The 15661-nt window shown below is 41.6% G+C and overlaps 1 protein-coding gene across 1 annotated transcript in view; it reads left to right on the top strand.

Annotated features, from left to right (window-relative positions):
* Positions 1 to 10186, top strand: part of LOC120559367 (macrophage mannose receptor 1-like) — a 13698-nt gene extending 3512 nt beyond the window's left edge. The window contains exons 2-6 of the mRNA XM_039801032.1: positions 6686 to 6876; positions 7775 to 7988; positions 8581 to 8919; positions 9535 to 9626; positions 9697 to 10186. Coding sequence (XP_039656966.1) covers positions 6686 to 6876; positions 7775 to 7988; positions 8581 to 8919; positions 9535 to 9626; positions 9697 to 9831 — 971 coding nt within the window. The 3' untranslated portion in view covers positions 9832 to 10186. The remainder of the gene's footprint in view (positions 1 to 6685; positions 6877 to 7774; positions 7989 to 8580; positions 8920 to 9534; positions 9627 to 9696) is intronic.
* Positions 10187 to 15661: the final 5475 nt, after the last annotated feature.

Below are 15661 nucleotides of genomic sequence, written 5' to 3'. Positions count from 1 at the left end.
CACACACACACACAGCCACACACACAAACCTGAGGCGCACACAGACGAACAGACACACACACAAACACTCCACACAGACATGCACACACACACAAACATACACACACAAGGCACACACAGACAGACACACAGACACTGACACTGAACAGACTACCGGAGGAACCTGAACCCCTCTGGACACACTCACCAGACACACACACACACAAACAGGGCGCACGAGGAACACAGAGGCACGCACAGACGCACAAACCTGAGAGGAACCTAAAACCGCCACACAAAGCACACACACATGAACACAGGGCGCACACACACATTACGCATTACGAGCACACACAGACCACAAACTCACACACACAAGTACAGACCACACACAGACACACACACACACACATTACACATGCAAACACACACACACAGACACACACGCAAGGGCACACACACACACACAGACACACAAACTGGAGGAACCACACTGAAACGCCAGACACACAGGGCACACACACGCATTACGCATTACAAACACTGCCACACACAGACACAAACTCACACACACCAAACACAGACTACACACACACACGCACATAGACACACACAGGGCCACGCTGGACACAGACACACACACACACAGACACACACAGGCACACACACACACGAAACACACAGACACAGCACACACACACACACAGACACACACACACACACACAGACACACACACACACACACACACACATACACAGAGCGCACACACACAGACACAAACACACACACACACAAACACACACACACACACACATAGACACACACAGAGACACACACACACACACAGACACAGAGGCACACAGACACACACACACACACAGACACACACAGACACACACACACACACACACACACACACAGACACACAGCCACACACACACACACACAGACACACACACACACACACAGACACACACACACACACACACACACACAGACACAGGGGCACACAGACACACACACACACAGACACACACACACAGACACACACCAGCACACACACACACACACACAGACACACCACACACACACACAAACACACACGAACCAAGACACACAGACACACACACAGACACACACACACACACACAGACACACACACAAACATACACACATACACAGAGGCACACACAGACACACAGACACAGAGGCACACAGACACACACAGACACACACACACACACACACACACACAAAACACACACACACAGACACACACACACACACACACACACACAGACACACACACACACACAAAGACACACACACACACACACACAGACACACAGACACACACACAGACAACAAAACACACACACATAGACACACAGAGGCACAAACATACACACAAACACACAGACAGACACAGAGGAACACAGAAACACACACACAAACATAAACACAAGCGTACACACACACACGTAGGCACACACAGAGGCACACACACACATTACACATGGAAACATACACACAGACACAAACTCACACACAGACACACACACACAAACACACACACACACACACATATACAGACACACCTACACACACAGTCACACACACACACACACAGTCACACACACAGACACACAAACACACACACAGACACACACACACAGACACACACAAACAAACAACACACAGACTCAGTTACTATGGTAACTGAGTCTGTGAACCTAACCTGGTCGGGAGCTGGTTTTCTTCAAGAAACCTCGAGTTTCTCTCAGTCTCCTCCCTCTGAAACTCATTTCCTCATTCATTCATTCAGTCTGTATCAGGCGCATTTTAATGCAGTTTTATCTGCATGAATAAAAAAACGTATTGGTTCATATTAGGCAGATTATAAAATGCTTTTTTTTCAAACATGTCATGTCCTTTTGTCCGCGATCCCGTTGATGAAAACGCTGTATTAATTCACAGAGAGTTTACGTCTGGTGATGATATTGAGTCCCGACTATAGATGTATTTTCATTTCCACATAACCGATTTGAGAGGTATTTTTTATCACAGTCCATTAGATATGTAGATACCTTATCCGTCCTCATATCACTAACATCAACCATCGTGGACAGGCTTTAACATCCCAGCAGATTCTTTGTGTCCCATTACGTTTTTTGCAAACAGCAGTTTTCTTTACAGCAGTGTAGCGGATCATACTGTAATAGTAAAGCCACTGTATGCAGAGCCGTCAGAAAAGTGTGACTCGCTCCAGGGTTTGAAATGACTTAGGACTCTTGGGGGGTCCCCTAAAATGTAATTATAAAAAATACTGAAGACTACCTTGCTACACTATATACTGCAGGCAAAATTATATAGACATATTTTGAAGGTGGGATAATGGTCTTGGGATGTTTTTCATGGTTTGGGCTAGTCCCAGTATTGTAGTGGTGTCTGGAGAAGTGGATTGGCTATAATCTAACAGTTAACCCTCTAATTCTGGAGCAACAAAGTTACAGCACCTTATATAAATCCCTGACATGATAAAGTGGATAACAGGTTTCTATTCTTTTTTTGAAAGCAAGGTAAAGTTCTCATGGCAGCACCATGCACCTTCAAAGGGTTTGATCAAATACAAATGGCATTTCTCATCCCTTATGTTAATGGAATTTTGTAAAACAACTAGCCGCTGGATTGAATAATAATGATGTCTATAAAGACTGTACCTACATTAGATGGTTTACTTTGTTTTAAAGTAGTCAATCTATAACCTGAACTAAAATCTTTAGGGACACGTTTAAAAAAAAAAAAGTAAGATATTCTAACATGACTGAAAGCCATTAAAATGACAATAATCCAATAGTAACCACGTTATTCAAAATCACTGAGTGGACAATTAGGTTGTTATGCTAGCTTTGAATAACTAGTCTAACTGCTATATGTCTGCTGTTAGCTGGCAGATTATTTGGCTTCATACCTATGCTTCATACACATACAGCTAGCAAGAAACGTTGACAAACGCACTCTTCTAATCATTACGTTACACTGGGTATCTAAGTTAGTTAATGCAACTTTTGATATAGGAACACCAACTCCAAATATTTTACTATAATAAGCAATTATTATGGAGATATAAACATAATCGAAGCACTTACAGGATTTTCATTAGGGATTTCACTCTTTGTGAGGCTTCGTTTTTGCCGCGTTCAACAATAACATACGTGTCTGCGCCATAGACTGTACTGTATGTGCCGGAGGACCACAACAACAATCTGTGATGCTATTAGCTGCCCTGATTGCTGCCCAATCGCGCTAGGAAATAAATAAATTATTGTTATAAATATAAAACGTCACTAAAGACCTATAATTTTCACAATCATTTTTACAGTTTTTTCCGATTGCTAAACTACAGTGGGCACAACTGGAGTCACATGTACAAAACTCAAACTACAGTCTGCACTACCAACAGTCACCTGAGCTAAACAGTTCACATCACCTGCAAAACTCATTCAAAGCAACACAACTCTTAACACACGTCTCAAAACAGGCTCAGTGCAGCCAAACACTATGCACAGGCCTCAGTGAGATAACACACACACACACACACACACACACAGAACACACTGAGGGTAAAAACACTAGCATCAAACACCAATACAGAAATTACAAACTTTCTGATCTTTACAGTTTGAACAATTTGAGTGACTTGACACTACTCAACAGTTTATTTAAGGAAAACATATAGATTGTATAGCATGCCAATTTTTACATAAGGTAAACAAGAAGGAATGAAAATCAGCAGTTTTCTTCAATAAAGTATTTTGTCTCTAGTAATTTATGGAATTTCTGGGGAAAATAAACTAAAGGTACATAACAGTACCAACGAATAGTGACTAATCCTGCCTCTCTCCAGCATCATGTGGCAAGTTCTCTTCATCACATTGGATATCTGCATCATCTCTAAATACTAATGAATGTGGTGTTTCTATTGCTTTCACCTCCATTACTTTCTGAAAAACAGTAAGAACGCAGTTTTACTATAGTAAAGATATAGTGTTTTTCACTTTTTTTTATAGCTGTGTATATAACCTCAGACATCTTCCCTGGACATGTTGGTATCTTTGCTCTTTTACCCGTTTCTCTCAAACGGTACAGTGTATAATTGTTTCATTCTTATTTGGTGTTTGTATACAAAAAAAGACTTTCTGAGCTTTCTCTGTATAAATACCATATATATTCACTAACTAGTCTAAAATAAGACAGTTGCTTAGGCTTTCAGCTAAAATTGCAATCAGCAGTGTTTGATAGGCACCAGACTGGAATCTATTCTGTTTTGAATGTGTGGTTAACAGTTTTGACAGCAGTGTGTTAGCATTTGAACAAAGTGCTGTAAATCTACAGTGTTGTGCACGTTGTGGTTAAAGTCATGGGATAAGTGTGTAGAGTTTTGAAAACTGTGTTCAAGCAATGAAAAACGAACTAGAGTTTGGTCCACATGAACTGCTGCTGTGCAGACTGTAGTTAGAGTTTCCCCTCCAGACCCCCCTCATTTCGAACCCTTACTCGCTCTGAAATGTTCTTTAAACGTTTTTGTAGTGTTCCCTGGACAGTAGAGCCATTAAAAAGAAATACATCATTATACATTATAGTTCTGTTAATGATCATGGTGCTGCAGCCTCAGAATGGGATTAGTATAGTTGACCTTTTCGCCTGCAGGATTACACCTAAATGAAATTATAGGTGTAGCCTAATACAATTCAGTTTCACTAGTATATATGGGGGGGGTTGTTTTTGGGTTATGGTATTTGAGTGTTGTGATGTACTTGTCACGGAACTGTATTATAAGTTAACTGTGATTGAATATAAAATGAATACACTGTGAATGCGTACGCATTGACTCGAGCAGCAATTTTCTCCCACACCAATTCTCTCTCTTTTGCAGCAGCAGCCGCTGTCTTGCTTTTTTAACGAAATACATGTTCAAACTCGCTGTTTGTGCACATGAGTATTTCCGCCGAGCCGTTTGTTTGTGGTTGTTACCATGGTGAATCGTAGAATCATGGCTCCATTCATGCTGCCTTTTGTGCACGCGCGTAACCCTGAGTGAACCTACTCCGAGTTGATTGAACCAACTCAAATCAGCTGTTCTGGAACCGAAAACTCAGAGTTTCCCATCTCGGGGTAAATCAACTCAGACATCAGGGTTAGACTCAGAGTTTGTTAAACCTCCTACCTGGAACGGACCCCAGGTAGTCAAGATGCTGCTAACGCTATTGGCCAACAATACGGTCTCATCAGCTGATCTGCTCCAGCTGAGCTGCATCAGCTGATCTGGAGTAGCGCATCAGCTGGTCAACACCCCTCGCTGCTTAATGGCTACACTCAAACAGGGCGCCCTATTTAAAGCAGATTCATTTTGGTGGGATAACTATGTGTTATAATGGGTTTCAATGGGACATACTGGTCCTCTAAGTGTCAGTATTTTGATTAAACTGTTTATTTTTGACTTTTTATAGATTCTGAGCTTGAACTTCAAAACTTCAATTAAAAACTCACATCCTGACCAGAAATCATGTTGTCAGCATTAACACAGACAACGTTATTAAAGAAATAACAATGAGAAGGACAAATGAAGTTGAGCCTAAGTATTGTCCAGTTGAGTCAGATGGTTTAAGATCTGCCTCAATATAGATAAACATTACAGAGATAATAATATAACATGTAAAACAGAACAGCTGACATGATCAACCAAAGTCAGGTATAGAAATATAAAGTTTAGAGGAACATACACTGAACAAAATTATAAACCCAGCACTTTTGTTTTTGCCTCCATTTTTCATGAGCTGAACTCAAAGATCTAAAGGGAGTTTTTCACGTATACAAAAGGCCTATTTCTCTAAAACATTGTTCACAAGTCTGTCTATATCTGTGTTAGTGAGCACTTCTCCTTTGCCGAGATAATCCATCCACCTCACAGGTGTGGCATATCAAGATGATGATTAGACAGCAGGATTATTGCACAGGTGTGTCTTAGGCTGGACAAAATGAAAGGCCACTCTAAAAATGTGCAGTTTTACTTTATTGAGGGGGTTCCGAAAACCAGTCAGTATCTGGTGTTAGGGTTCATCTGTGGAGAGAACATCTCTCCAAAGTGCCAGACGACATCGAGTGTGAGCATTTGCCCACTCAAGACGGTTACGACGACGAACTGCAGCAAGGTCTAGAAAGAGAGAGAGTGAGAGAGAGAGAGAGAGAGAGAGAGAGAGAGAGAGAGAGAGAGAGAGGGAGAGGCTAACCCTAACACCAGATACTTACAGGTGTTTGGACACACCTGTGCAGTAATCATGCTGTCTAATCATCATCTTGATATGCCACACCTGTGAGGTGGATGGATTATCTCGGCAAAGGAGAAGTGCTCACTAACAGATTTAGACAGACTTGTGAACAATGTTTTAGAGAAATAGGCCTTTTGTGAGTTCAGCTCATGTAAAATGGGGGCCAAAACAAAAGTGTTGCCTTTATAATTTTGTTCAGTGTATTTGCTTTAGTTTTGTTTCCATTTAACTAAAGGAAGTTTTCTCGTTGGATCAACATTTTATATCATTTAGATAATCTGAAAGCAGACGCTGTTGGTGTAACTGAAATATAAAATGGTGAATTAATGTAGTATACAATATTAAATCTGCTCTATATGTGTGTGTGTCCCTACAGGGCTGAGTGCTGTCTCATCAGCTGCTGGACGTCAGTACTATTTTGTTTATGACAGGAAGAACTTTACTGAAGCCCAAAGATACTGCAGAGAGAAATACACAGACCTGGCCACTGTAGACAGCATGGAGGTTATGAAGATCCTGAACAACATGGCAGATTTAAGCAAAATGGTCTACCCCACATACAGCTCTGTGAGTTCACTTTTCTCTGTTTCATCTCAAAGTCTTTCTGTCAGGAGGTTTGAAACCCTCCATAGTAACTAATACGTAAATGTAGAGCGGGAAAAAGTACAATATTTATCTTTGAAATGTAGTAGAGTAGAAGTCTGAAGTCCATCCATCTTCGTCCACTTATCTGGGGTCGGGTCGCGGGGGGCAGCAGCTCCAGCAGGAGACCCCAAAACTTCCCTTTCCAGAGCCAAATTAACCATCTACAACTGGGGCATCAAGATGCGTTCCCAGGCCTGGATGGAGATATAATCCCTCCACCCAGTCTTGGGTCTTCCTCGAGACCTCCTCCCAGCTGGACGTCCCTCCACCTAGTCCTGGGTCTTCCCCGAGACCTCCTCCCAGGGGGACGGGCCTCCACCTAGTCCTGGGTATTCCCCGAGACCTCCTCCCAGCTAGACGGGCCTCCACCTAGTCCTGGGTCTTCCCTCCACCTCCTCCCAGCTGGATTTCCCTCCACCTAGTCCTGGGTGACACTGACATTGAATCATAGAAACAACTAATGCAGTGAAACAAAGCTAAAACATCACAAAACAGTTTTTACAACAACAGAGATCTATGTTCTCGAGAAGCTAATTGGACAACATGACATCATGACTTCCCGTAAACATCCACCACTTTCTAAAGCCAAGTGGTGCGTGTTATCTCGCGCATTATGACCTCTCTGCGTGTATGTCTACATCAGAAAGGAGGGTAACAGAATGAAGGAGTCGGATGGGATCAGACTGATAGTATCAAGACTCCACCTAGTCCTGGGTCTTCCCCGAGACCTCCTCCTAGCTGATTAGGTAAACATATGGTCTTCAACAAAAAGCTCGAGCAGAGTCTAATTCTTTATATCACAATCAAATATTGCTTTCAGAGAGCCTGGATAGGACTTCATGCTGACAGCTGGAGGTGGTCACTGTCAAACACAAGTTTCTACAAACCTGGGGAGACGGAGTTCAGACGATGGGGGGGTGGAGAACCAGACGCTCGATACAGTGATAAAGCCTGCGCAGGGATGTATCCTTATGGTGACTGGTATGACCACGGTTGTGACAACAGGTGGTATACAGTCTGCGCAGATGTCAAAGGTGAGAATATTAACTAGTGAAGTTTCCCTTCTCTGCTTCTCTTTGCCTCTTTGTTTTCATTATTCAGGCCTCTGTAGTATCAGTCAGTCACTCTGACAAAAAGCAGCTTTCACACAGGTTAGTGCCGTTCAAAGAGCTTCACAGCTGACTGAGCAGCAGATAATAAGACGGCAGGAATGAGAGTGAATGTGTGTGTGTTTGTGCATGTATGTGCGCTCACACACACGTGTACATGTGCATTTGTTGTCCGTGTGTGTGCATGGACAGGTCAAATTTGACTCGTGCATGTTCACGTGCACACATCTTACAATATGAACAGAACATGTGTTTAATAACCCTGAGGAAATATTCATATGCAGAAAAACAACAATATAATCATGTTTTTTAGATTGTTTGGTAGATTTAAGGACATTTCTTATTAATGTGGAGAGACTGTTAAGACATAAAGTTATTAGTTTATTGATGTGGTTCTTTATATCTCAGTGGGTTTATTTTAGATATTATTATATTATAAAGACATGAATCACAGATGTGGATGGATGGGACGTTGTATGTTATGCTGCCTCTACACTTCTCTCTGCTTCATTTTCAGGGTCAAAGGTGACTTTTGTCGTCGTCAACACCTCTATGACATGGCCTGAAGCCCAGAGCTACTGCAGAGCTCACTACACAGACCTGGCCAGTGTGAGAAGCGCTGCAGAGAACAAGAAGGTACAGGAGGCGGCTGGAGGAAACTGGGTCTGGATCGGTCTTTCTAGAGACTCCTGGAAGTGGACAGATGGAAGTAACTCCTCATTTAACTTCTGGAAGGTCGGCCAACCTGATAACAAGAACAGGAACGAGATTTGTGTGGCTGCGGACTTCAGCCAATCAGGAGCCTGGGAGGACTGGCCCTGTGACATGGAGAGAGCGTTCATTTGCTACGGTCCAGGTGAGTGCTAACCCGGGATTCAAACAGCTTTTACATTTAGATTCAGGACAATAGGGAACACCAAACATGAAGTTGTGGAGAGTAAATGTGAACATGATGATGTGGATCATTTCCATGGAATAGTTAGTAAAGTTAGCATGCAGTGGAGATCAGCTGCAGATGGTAAGTGCTCGATGGTGTTTTAAGCCCCAACGTCGACTTCTAGGCGGTGTCACTACCCGATGTGAGTCGAGTGCAGATGTGAGTTGCGCATGCTCAGATTTAAACGGTTTACAGGATCCGAACGCCACAGGGGAGAAACGTGATTGGCTAATGTGGGCTTACTTTGGGCTTCCTTTAGCGAAGTTGACGGGATACAGTGAGAGGTAGCGGGATCGATGTCCGCATCCTCCAGCTTCTCTTTTTACCAAAACACCACCGTACTAGTCTGGAACATAACGTTTTAATTAGTTGCAAGTATATATAATATATACACAACACATTAAAACACCAAACACCATCATAAGTTAGTAAAATAATCTATTGTTTAAACTGATGATGAGGAATGAACAGGATGCTGATTATTATCCAGACATGAATGTTTGAACTCATAAAGTTTGTTTGATTTTTACAAAGTGGTGTCAAAGAAAGTGATGAAAGTGAAGTTTGAGAACAAGAAGAATCTGGATCTGAATGACCCTGCTGTGATGGAGGCCATGTTGAAGCAGGTAAATCATATTTTATACTGTTTTACCTTCATGAAAAAACCAATGCGATAAGATAAGTTTTGTGTCTCAGCTGAAACAGAAGCTGAGGGCCCAGGGGCTGGACGACAATATTAAACTGAGCTGGAGGAAGCAGGCTGATGGAAAAGTCTTCCACAAGGAAGACAAGAAGACCAACAAGAGGAGGAGGAAGAGGGAGGAGCTGTAATGTTGAGTTGCTGCGTCTGCTTTCATCAGAGAAAAGTCTGGTTCTTTCCTCAGATGTGACGGAGCAGAATAGAGCTGCACCAATCAGCTGATTCATCCATTATTCTCTATTATGTAATGAATAGTTTAGTTTTCATTTATTATTGTTGTAGTGATTCTTACATTCTTTATTTTAGGTTACATAACATTTTACTCAACTAAAATATGCATCCCAGCCTCCGTACGTTTACAATCTTATTCTGTAAATGTTGCCGAACATCAACAGAGATCTTGAGTTTCTTATGAGTAGGGTTGGGTACTGAGACCCGGTACTAATACGGCACCGGTGCTTAAACGACCGGTATCTATCGGACCAAATTGCCAGACTGTTTTCATCAGAGAAAAAGTCTGGTTCTTTGAAAGCAGAAATATTAAATATATTCACAGCTTCTAGCTTCTCAAACATGAAGATTTGATGCTTTTCTTTGTTATATTTGATCATTAATTTGATTTATTCCAGCCTGGTCTCACAGCAGTTCGTGAAATGGTCACATTATTTAATCTATTGATTTGTGTTCATTTTGTAGTTTTTTTCGTGGTGGCCAGCACGAAAATGTAAACTAATGTATTTAAATGGGAAGCATATTTCGTGGTCACAGCACGTCTACAGCAGAGAGTAGTATGAAATGCCGAAAATCCGCGTAAGGAGGTTGGTTGGGGGGGGTGGATGGGTCAAACAATTCAGGACTTTCACCCTGTAGACCGGGTATCGTGTCCCGGGTATCGTGTCCCGCATGTGGCGTTTCCTTTCCCCGTTAATCTCCCTATAGACCATTTCGTGCTGGCCACCACGAAAAAAAACGACAAAAACGTCCCCGTGAACACGTATCAATAGATTAAAAATATCGTGACCATTTCACGAACTGCCGTGACACCGTGTTGTATATTTGGGCTTCAGACTGTTGTTAGAATAAAACCAGACTTTAGTATTTATCTGATTTATCGTCTGTGGGGAAATATAACCGACATGTTTTACTGATTTCTGATATTTGATGTTGATGTGTTTCAGGTTGTGGTGGAGATGTTTTAACATTAACATTATTTCATTTGTTTGAAATATAAATTTTCTTTAGTGTTGAATATTTAAAATCTATTTTCATCAGACTAGTGCTGCGTTCCCGACAAGCCGTAACTCGTGTTTTCACCACATTCTGCCGTGAAAGTGCTGTACAGACGCCGGTGATTAACGGTAAGAAAAAGAAATAAATAGACATAAATAGGCAACGTAAAGTAATTCCGCACATTGTAATCAAAACAATAAACATACGATTGTGTACTACTACAGGTTATGTTTATTAAATGAAGCTTAAAATATGTCGCCGACTAGAAATCGCTAGTATCAGCTAGCGGCAAGCAAACATCAACGTTACGTAGCCGCTAGCTAACATTGTTAGGTAGCCGCTAGCTAACGTTGACTTTAGGTAGCCGCTAGCTAACGTCAACGTTAGGTAGCCTAACCTGAACCCTGCCAACGGCACAATGTTTAGCTAGCCAGCTCGTGACTTTGCCTGGAACGCTATTAAGTCGTGAGTCGTGACTTGAAGTTGTAACTTAAGGGCTAAAAATTGAACGCAGCATAAGTGTCATTCTTCATGTGAGAGTAATATTATAAAGTGATTATATGTATGATTGTTGTTCTGTCACCTTATTAGAGATGCAAACTTTAAACATTTACCTAAAGTTAGTCATGAGACTTGTTCGGTGTCTGAAACATCTTCTAAACTAAAATACTAAATATTTACAGCTTCCAGCTTCTTCAAGATGAACATTTGAGGATTTTTATTTGTCACATTTGGTCATGAATAAAGAAATAAAAGTGTAATAGTGGAAAAAATGCCAAAATGAAATAAAGACTTTTTTAAGAGTGAATTTTCAAATATAAATAGTTTTTTTTAAATAGTGTGAATGTTGATAATTATCTGTCTCAAAGCAACAAGATGACCTCTTCTTCTTAAACTGTTATGTTAGAGTCATTTTAACTTTATTTACTCAAACAACATGTCTACAGCACCAGCAGAGGGACTTCAGCACACTTTAAGGTTTTAGACTGGGATCAGAACCAGCAGAGTGCAGCCAATCAGCTCTCCCAGGGGTCACCTAGCTGTCACTATGACAACCACTTTATCAAACACACATGCTGCTTTTTCAACCATGACAGCAGTTTTGTCTACGTGTCTGCCTGCCTGTCTGTCTCTCTGTCTGTCTGTCTGTCTGTCTACCTGCCTGTCTCTCTGTCAGACATGGGGACCAGCAGCCCACTGCCCATGGTGCTGTTTGTGAGCAGATATTAGTGTTGATGAAGTGTTGTTGACCATCTGAACGTCTCTGTTGTGTTAGTGATCATAAAGTTGATGGTGACCTTTGGAGCAGAGCTGATGTCTGACAGCAGCTGCTCTGTGAAGGCTTCACATCCTCTAGAACCAGGGGGTAAGACAGGGGGTAAGACAGGGGGTAAGACAGGGGGTAAGACAGGGGAATACTTCTAAAATAATGAAGTTACACCAGAGGGTTTGATTGGTCCCCGTAGTTTGGCTCCGTCCGACCTCAGCTGTGCGTGCGTGCGTTGAGATCTCTGTCAACATGCAGAGAGGACGAGAAGCTTTTACGTGCTGTCAGGAACCGGTATTTAAGGTGAACCGGTCCTCGGTAGGACCGACATATAAACACTAAACTGCTTTAGCTGTCTTAAACGTGTTCTAACTAAGATATCTCCTGGAGAAAGAATACTTTTCTATCGGCAAAGTCAGCCGTGCCGTCATGCTGCATCAGCTCCAGAGACGCCAACCGTCTGGTCTTTCATACTGATCGCCATCAAAGCGTCTCAAAGGACGACTCCTCTCCTGTAGCCGATCATCCGATCCTGTTTATTTTATTCTTGGGCGTACAAACAGCATAACAACACATCTACAGACAGTAGTGCTAAAAACTGTAGTTATTACAGCTTTAATAAACTGTTATTACAGCTTTAAAGGGGTGATAGAATGCAAAACTGATTTTACCTTGTCATAGTTGAATAATGACAGTTTAGGGGGTAACTAGGACATACATAGAACCTCTAAATCCCATTGACACCTCTTTTCTCTGAAAATCTCACTATTTGAAACTGCCTCTGAAAACGGGCGAATCTCAACAAGCCGCAATAGTTGACGTCAACTATTGCGGCTCCTCCTCATTTGGCTCTAGTCTTTCTCTTTGTCACGCCCCAACATTTGCATCGGCTACACAACTGACCTGAGACCAGTTAGTCTTCTGAATCTAGGTCGTGCAGATCTCAGAAATTGTACACATTGTTCATATGCTATTTTAGCATTAAATTCACTTCTGAGACTTTTTTATGCGAGAAATGAACTATGTAGAGGTCAAATATGGGCCGTTTTACGAAAATGGATGGCTAATTGCAAATTTTGTCCAACTGTGTGTCGGAGTTCAGTGCAACACTGGTGCGGCCTGTGTTGCTGCCTCGCCGCCCGGCCTGCCATCCTTCATGGACCCTGGTCTGCTGTGAGCTCCGTTACGACTGGCAGCCCACAGCACTCCATACCCGCGCAGAGTCACCGGTAACACCGCTAATGGACTACTAAACGCCGCTGCTCTGACAGAGCTCCAGGGCCTGCAGCTCCCCTCTTCCTAATGCAAGGTGTATGTGAGTGAGAGCACGGTCAGCGAGCTTGTTACACCAGCAATCTGTTACCACAGGTTCCAGTTACTCTTTTAATGTGTGTAATTATAATGTGTTGAGTTATTTAAACAAACGATTGGGGAAATAAACGCCACTTGTCCGCGAGTCTCATTGATAGAGCCTGCGACTGGATGTAGCTCTATTAATGAGAGCTAGCTAGCTAGCCTCCTCTTAGAATTCCTCTGGAATTCACAAATATTCATCAACTTGAAATCGGACACCGTTGTTAGCTTTATAAGACATTTAGTTAAATGTTGTGTAATTGGCGTGACGAAATTCAAACTGTAAATATACTCGAAGTAAGGCAAAAAGGAAGCTAACTATCCGTGATTTGTAGCTAGGATTGAAGTGACAGTCACAGCTAACGAAACACATAGCTAGCTAGTCTTCACAAATATTAACTTGAACTCGGACACCGTTGTTAGGTTTACAAGACATTTAGTTAGATGTTGTGTAACTGGCGTGACGAAATTCAAACTGTAAATATACTCGAATTAAGGCAAAAAGGAAGCTAACTATCCGTGATTTGTAGCTAGGATTGAAGGGACAGTCACAGCTAACGAAACACTTTGTCTTCACAAATATTCATTAACTTGAAATCGGACACCGTTGTTAGCTTTATAAAACATATAGTTAGATGTTGTATAAGTGGCGCGACGAAATTCAAACTGTAAATATACTCGAATTACGACCAAAAATAAAGCTAACTATCCACAATCTCTACACATAGGATTGATGGGACAGTCGCAGCTAACGAAACCCTTACAGCTCACAAATATTCATTAACTTGAAATCGGACATCGTTGTTAGCTTAATAAAACATTTAGTTAGATCAGTGTTTCTCAACGGGGGCGGTACCGCCCCCCAGGGGGCGTTCAGAAGATGATGGGGGGCGTTGGAAGCAATATTTTGGAAAGGGGGGCGTTGAGGTGCCCTTGGGGGGCGTTTGTTTGAAAGCTAGTTTAAACCAAAGATTCACAATAACAATACATGTTTACACTTAAACTACTAAAGAATAAGTAGTCTGCAACATTAAAAGCTGCCAGTTTACAGCACTGCGACTGGACCAGACGGGTATCCTAACTTCTCTGTGCTTCTGTCAGCTTTGTTTGGCGCAGCTCTGTGCTGCCTTCATGGAAACGGGACGTCAGAGCATCGTCTTAAATGAGCTCCGCAGCTACTACGTGAAGCTGCGTTCAGATAAAAAAAAAAAACAATCGTCGCGGCGTCCTGTTGTTTTCTGTACACCCCCTCCCCTCCCAATGTAGAACAAGTAGACTTTATATTTAACCGTAACACTTTTTCATCAGATGGTTTATTAAACACGTTTCCTACTGTACCTGAAAGCAGCTTCATTTCACGGAGAAAGAGAGAAAGAAAAGAGATAGAGGCAGTGATGTCACTGTTTACTGTACGGGACTCTCACACCTCCACAAAACACAGCGCGATGTGGGGTTGCGTTTACTCCCAAGACAGGCGATAGCAAACATAGCTAGACTCTTCTAAGCATTAAAAAACGCCTCTCACTAACTTTCAAAGGTTGTAAACTTATTTCCATTCGGCAGTAGGTGTCGTTCTTCAAGTCGTTTGTCATCACCAAAATACTTGTTGGAACAGTTCGATTTTAGATTTGAATGAAAAATAGATTTGAATGTTAAATTGCTAGCTGTTTCTGATTGGCTACTGTTAGTGTTTGTAATAATAATAATAATAATAAGCATAATACATTTTATTTAAAGCTCATTTCATGACACCCAAGGTCACTTCACAAACAAAAAAGGACATTCAAATTATAGTCATCTTATAAAGGTGCTGAGGTTCACACCATGCAGCAGGCCTTTTGATAATACCTATTTATAGTTTGAATGTTACATATCTAGTCGTTCTGATTGGCTGCTGTTATTTAATTTGAATGTCAAATGGTTGCATTTTTCTTTAAAACCTGTAAATATATATAATTTCTATTCACATGGCTTTTTGATACCTGGGAAACTAATACATGTGTTGTCATTCAATGATTTGATTTTTTTATTATTTTTGATAACAATAGTAACAACAATAATAGGCCTATATTGGGGCGTAATCATTAATATTCGGGGCATTTAGCCTACAT

Source organism: Perca fluviatilis, chromosome 5 (genome assembly GCF_010015445.1).
Source record: "Perca fluviatilis chromosome 5, GENO_Pfluv_1.0, whole genome shotgun sequence".
Classification (NCBI taxonomy): domain Eukaryota; kingdom Metazoa; phylum Chordata; class Actinopteri; order Perciformes; family Percidae; genus Perca; species Perca fluviatilis.
The sequence above is the reverse complement of the archived record's forward strand: the minus strand, read 5'-3'. Positions and strand labels throughout refer to the sequence as shown.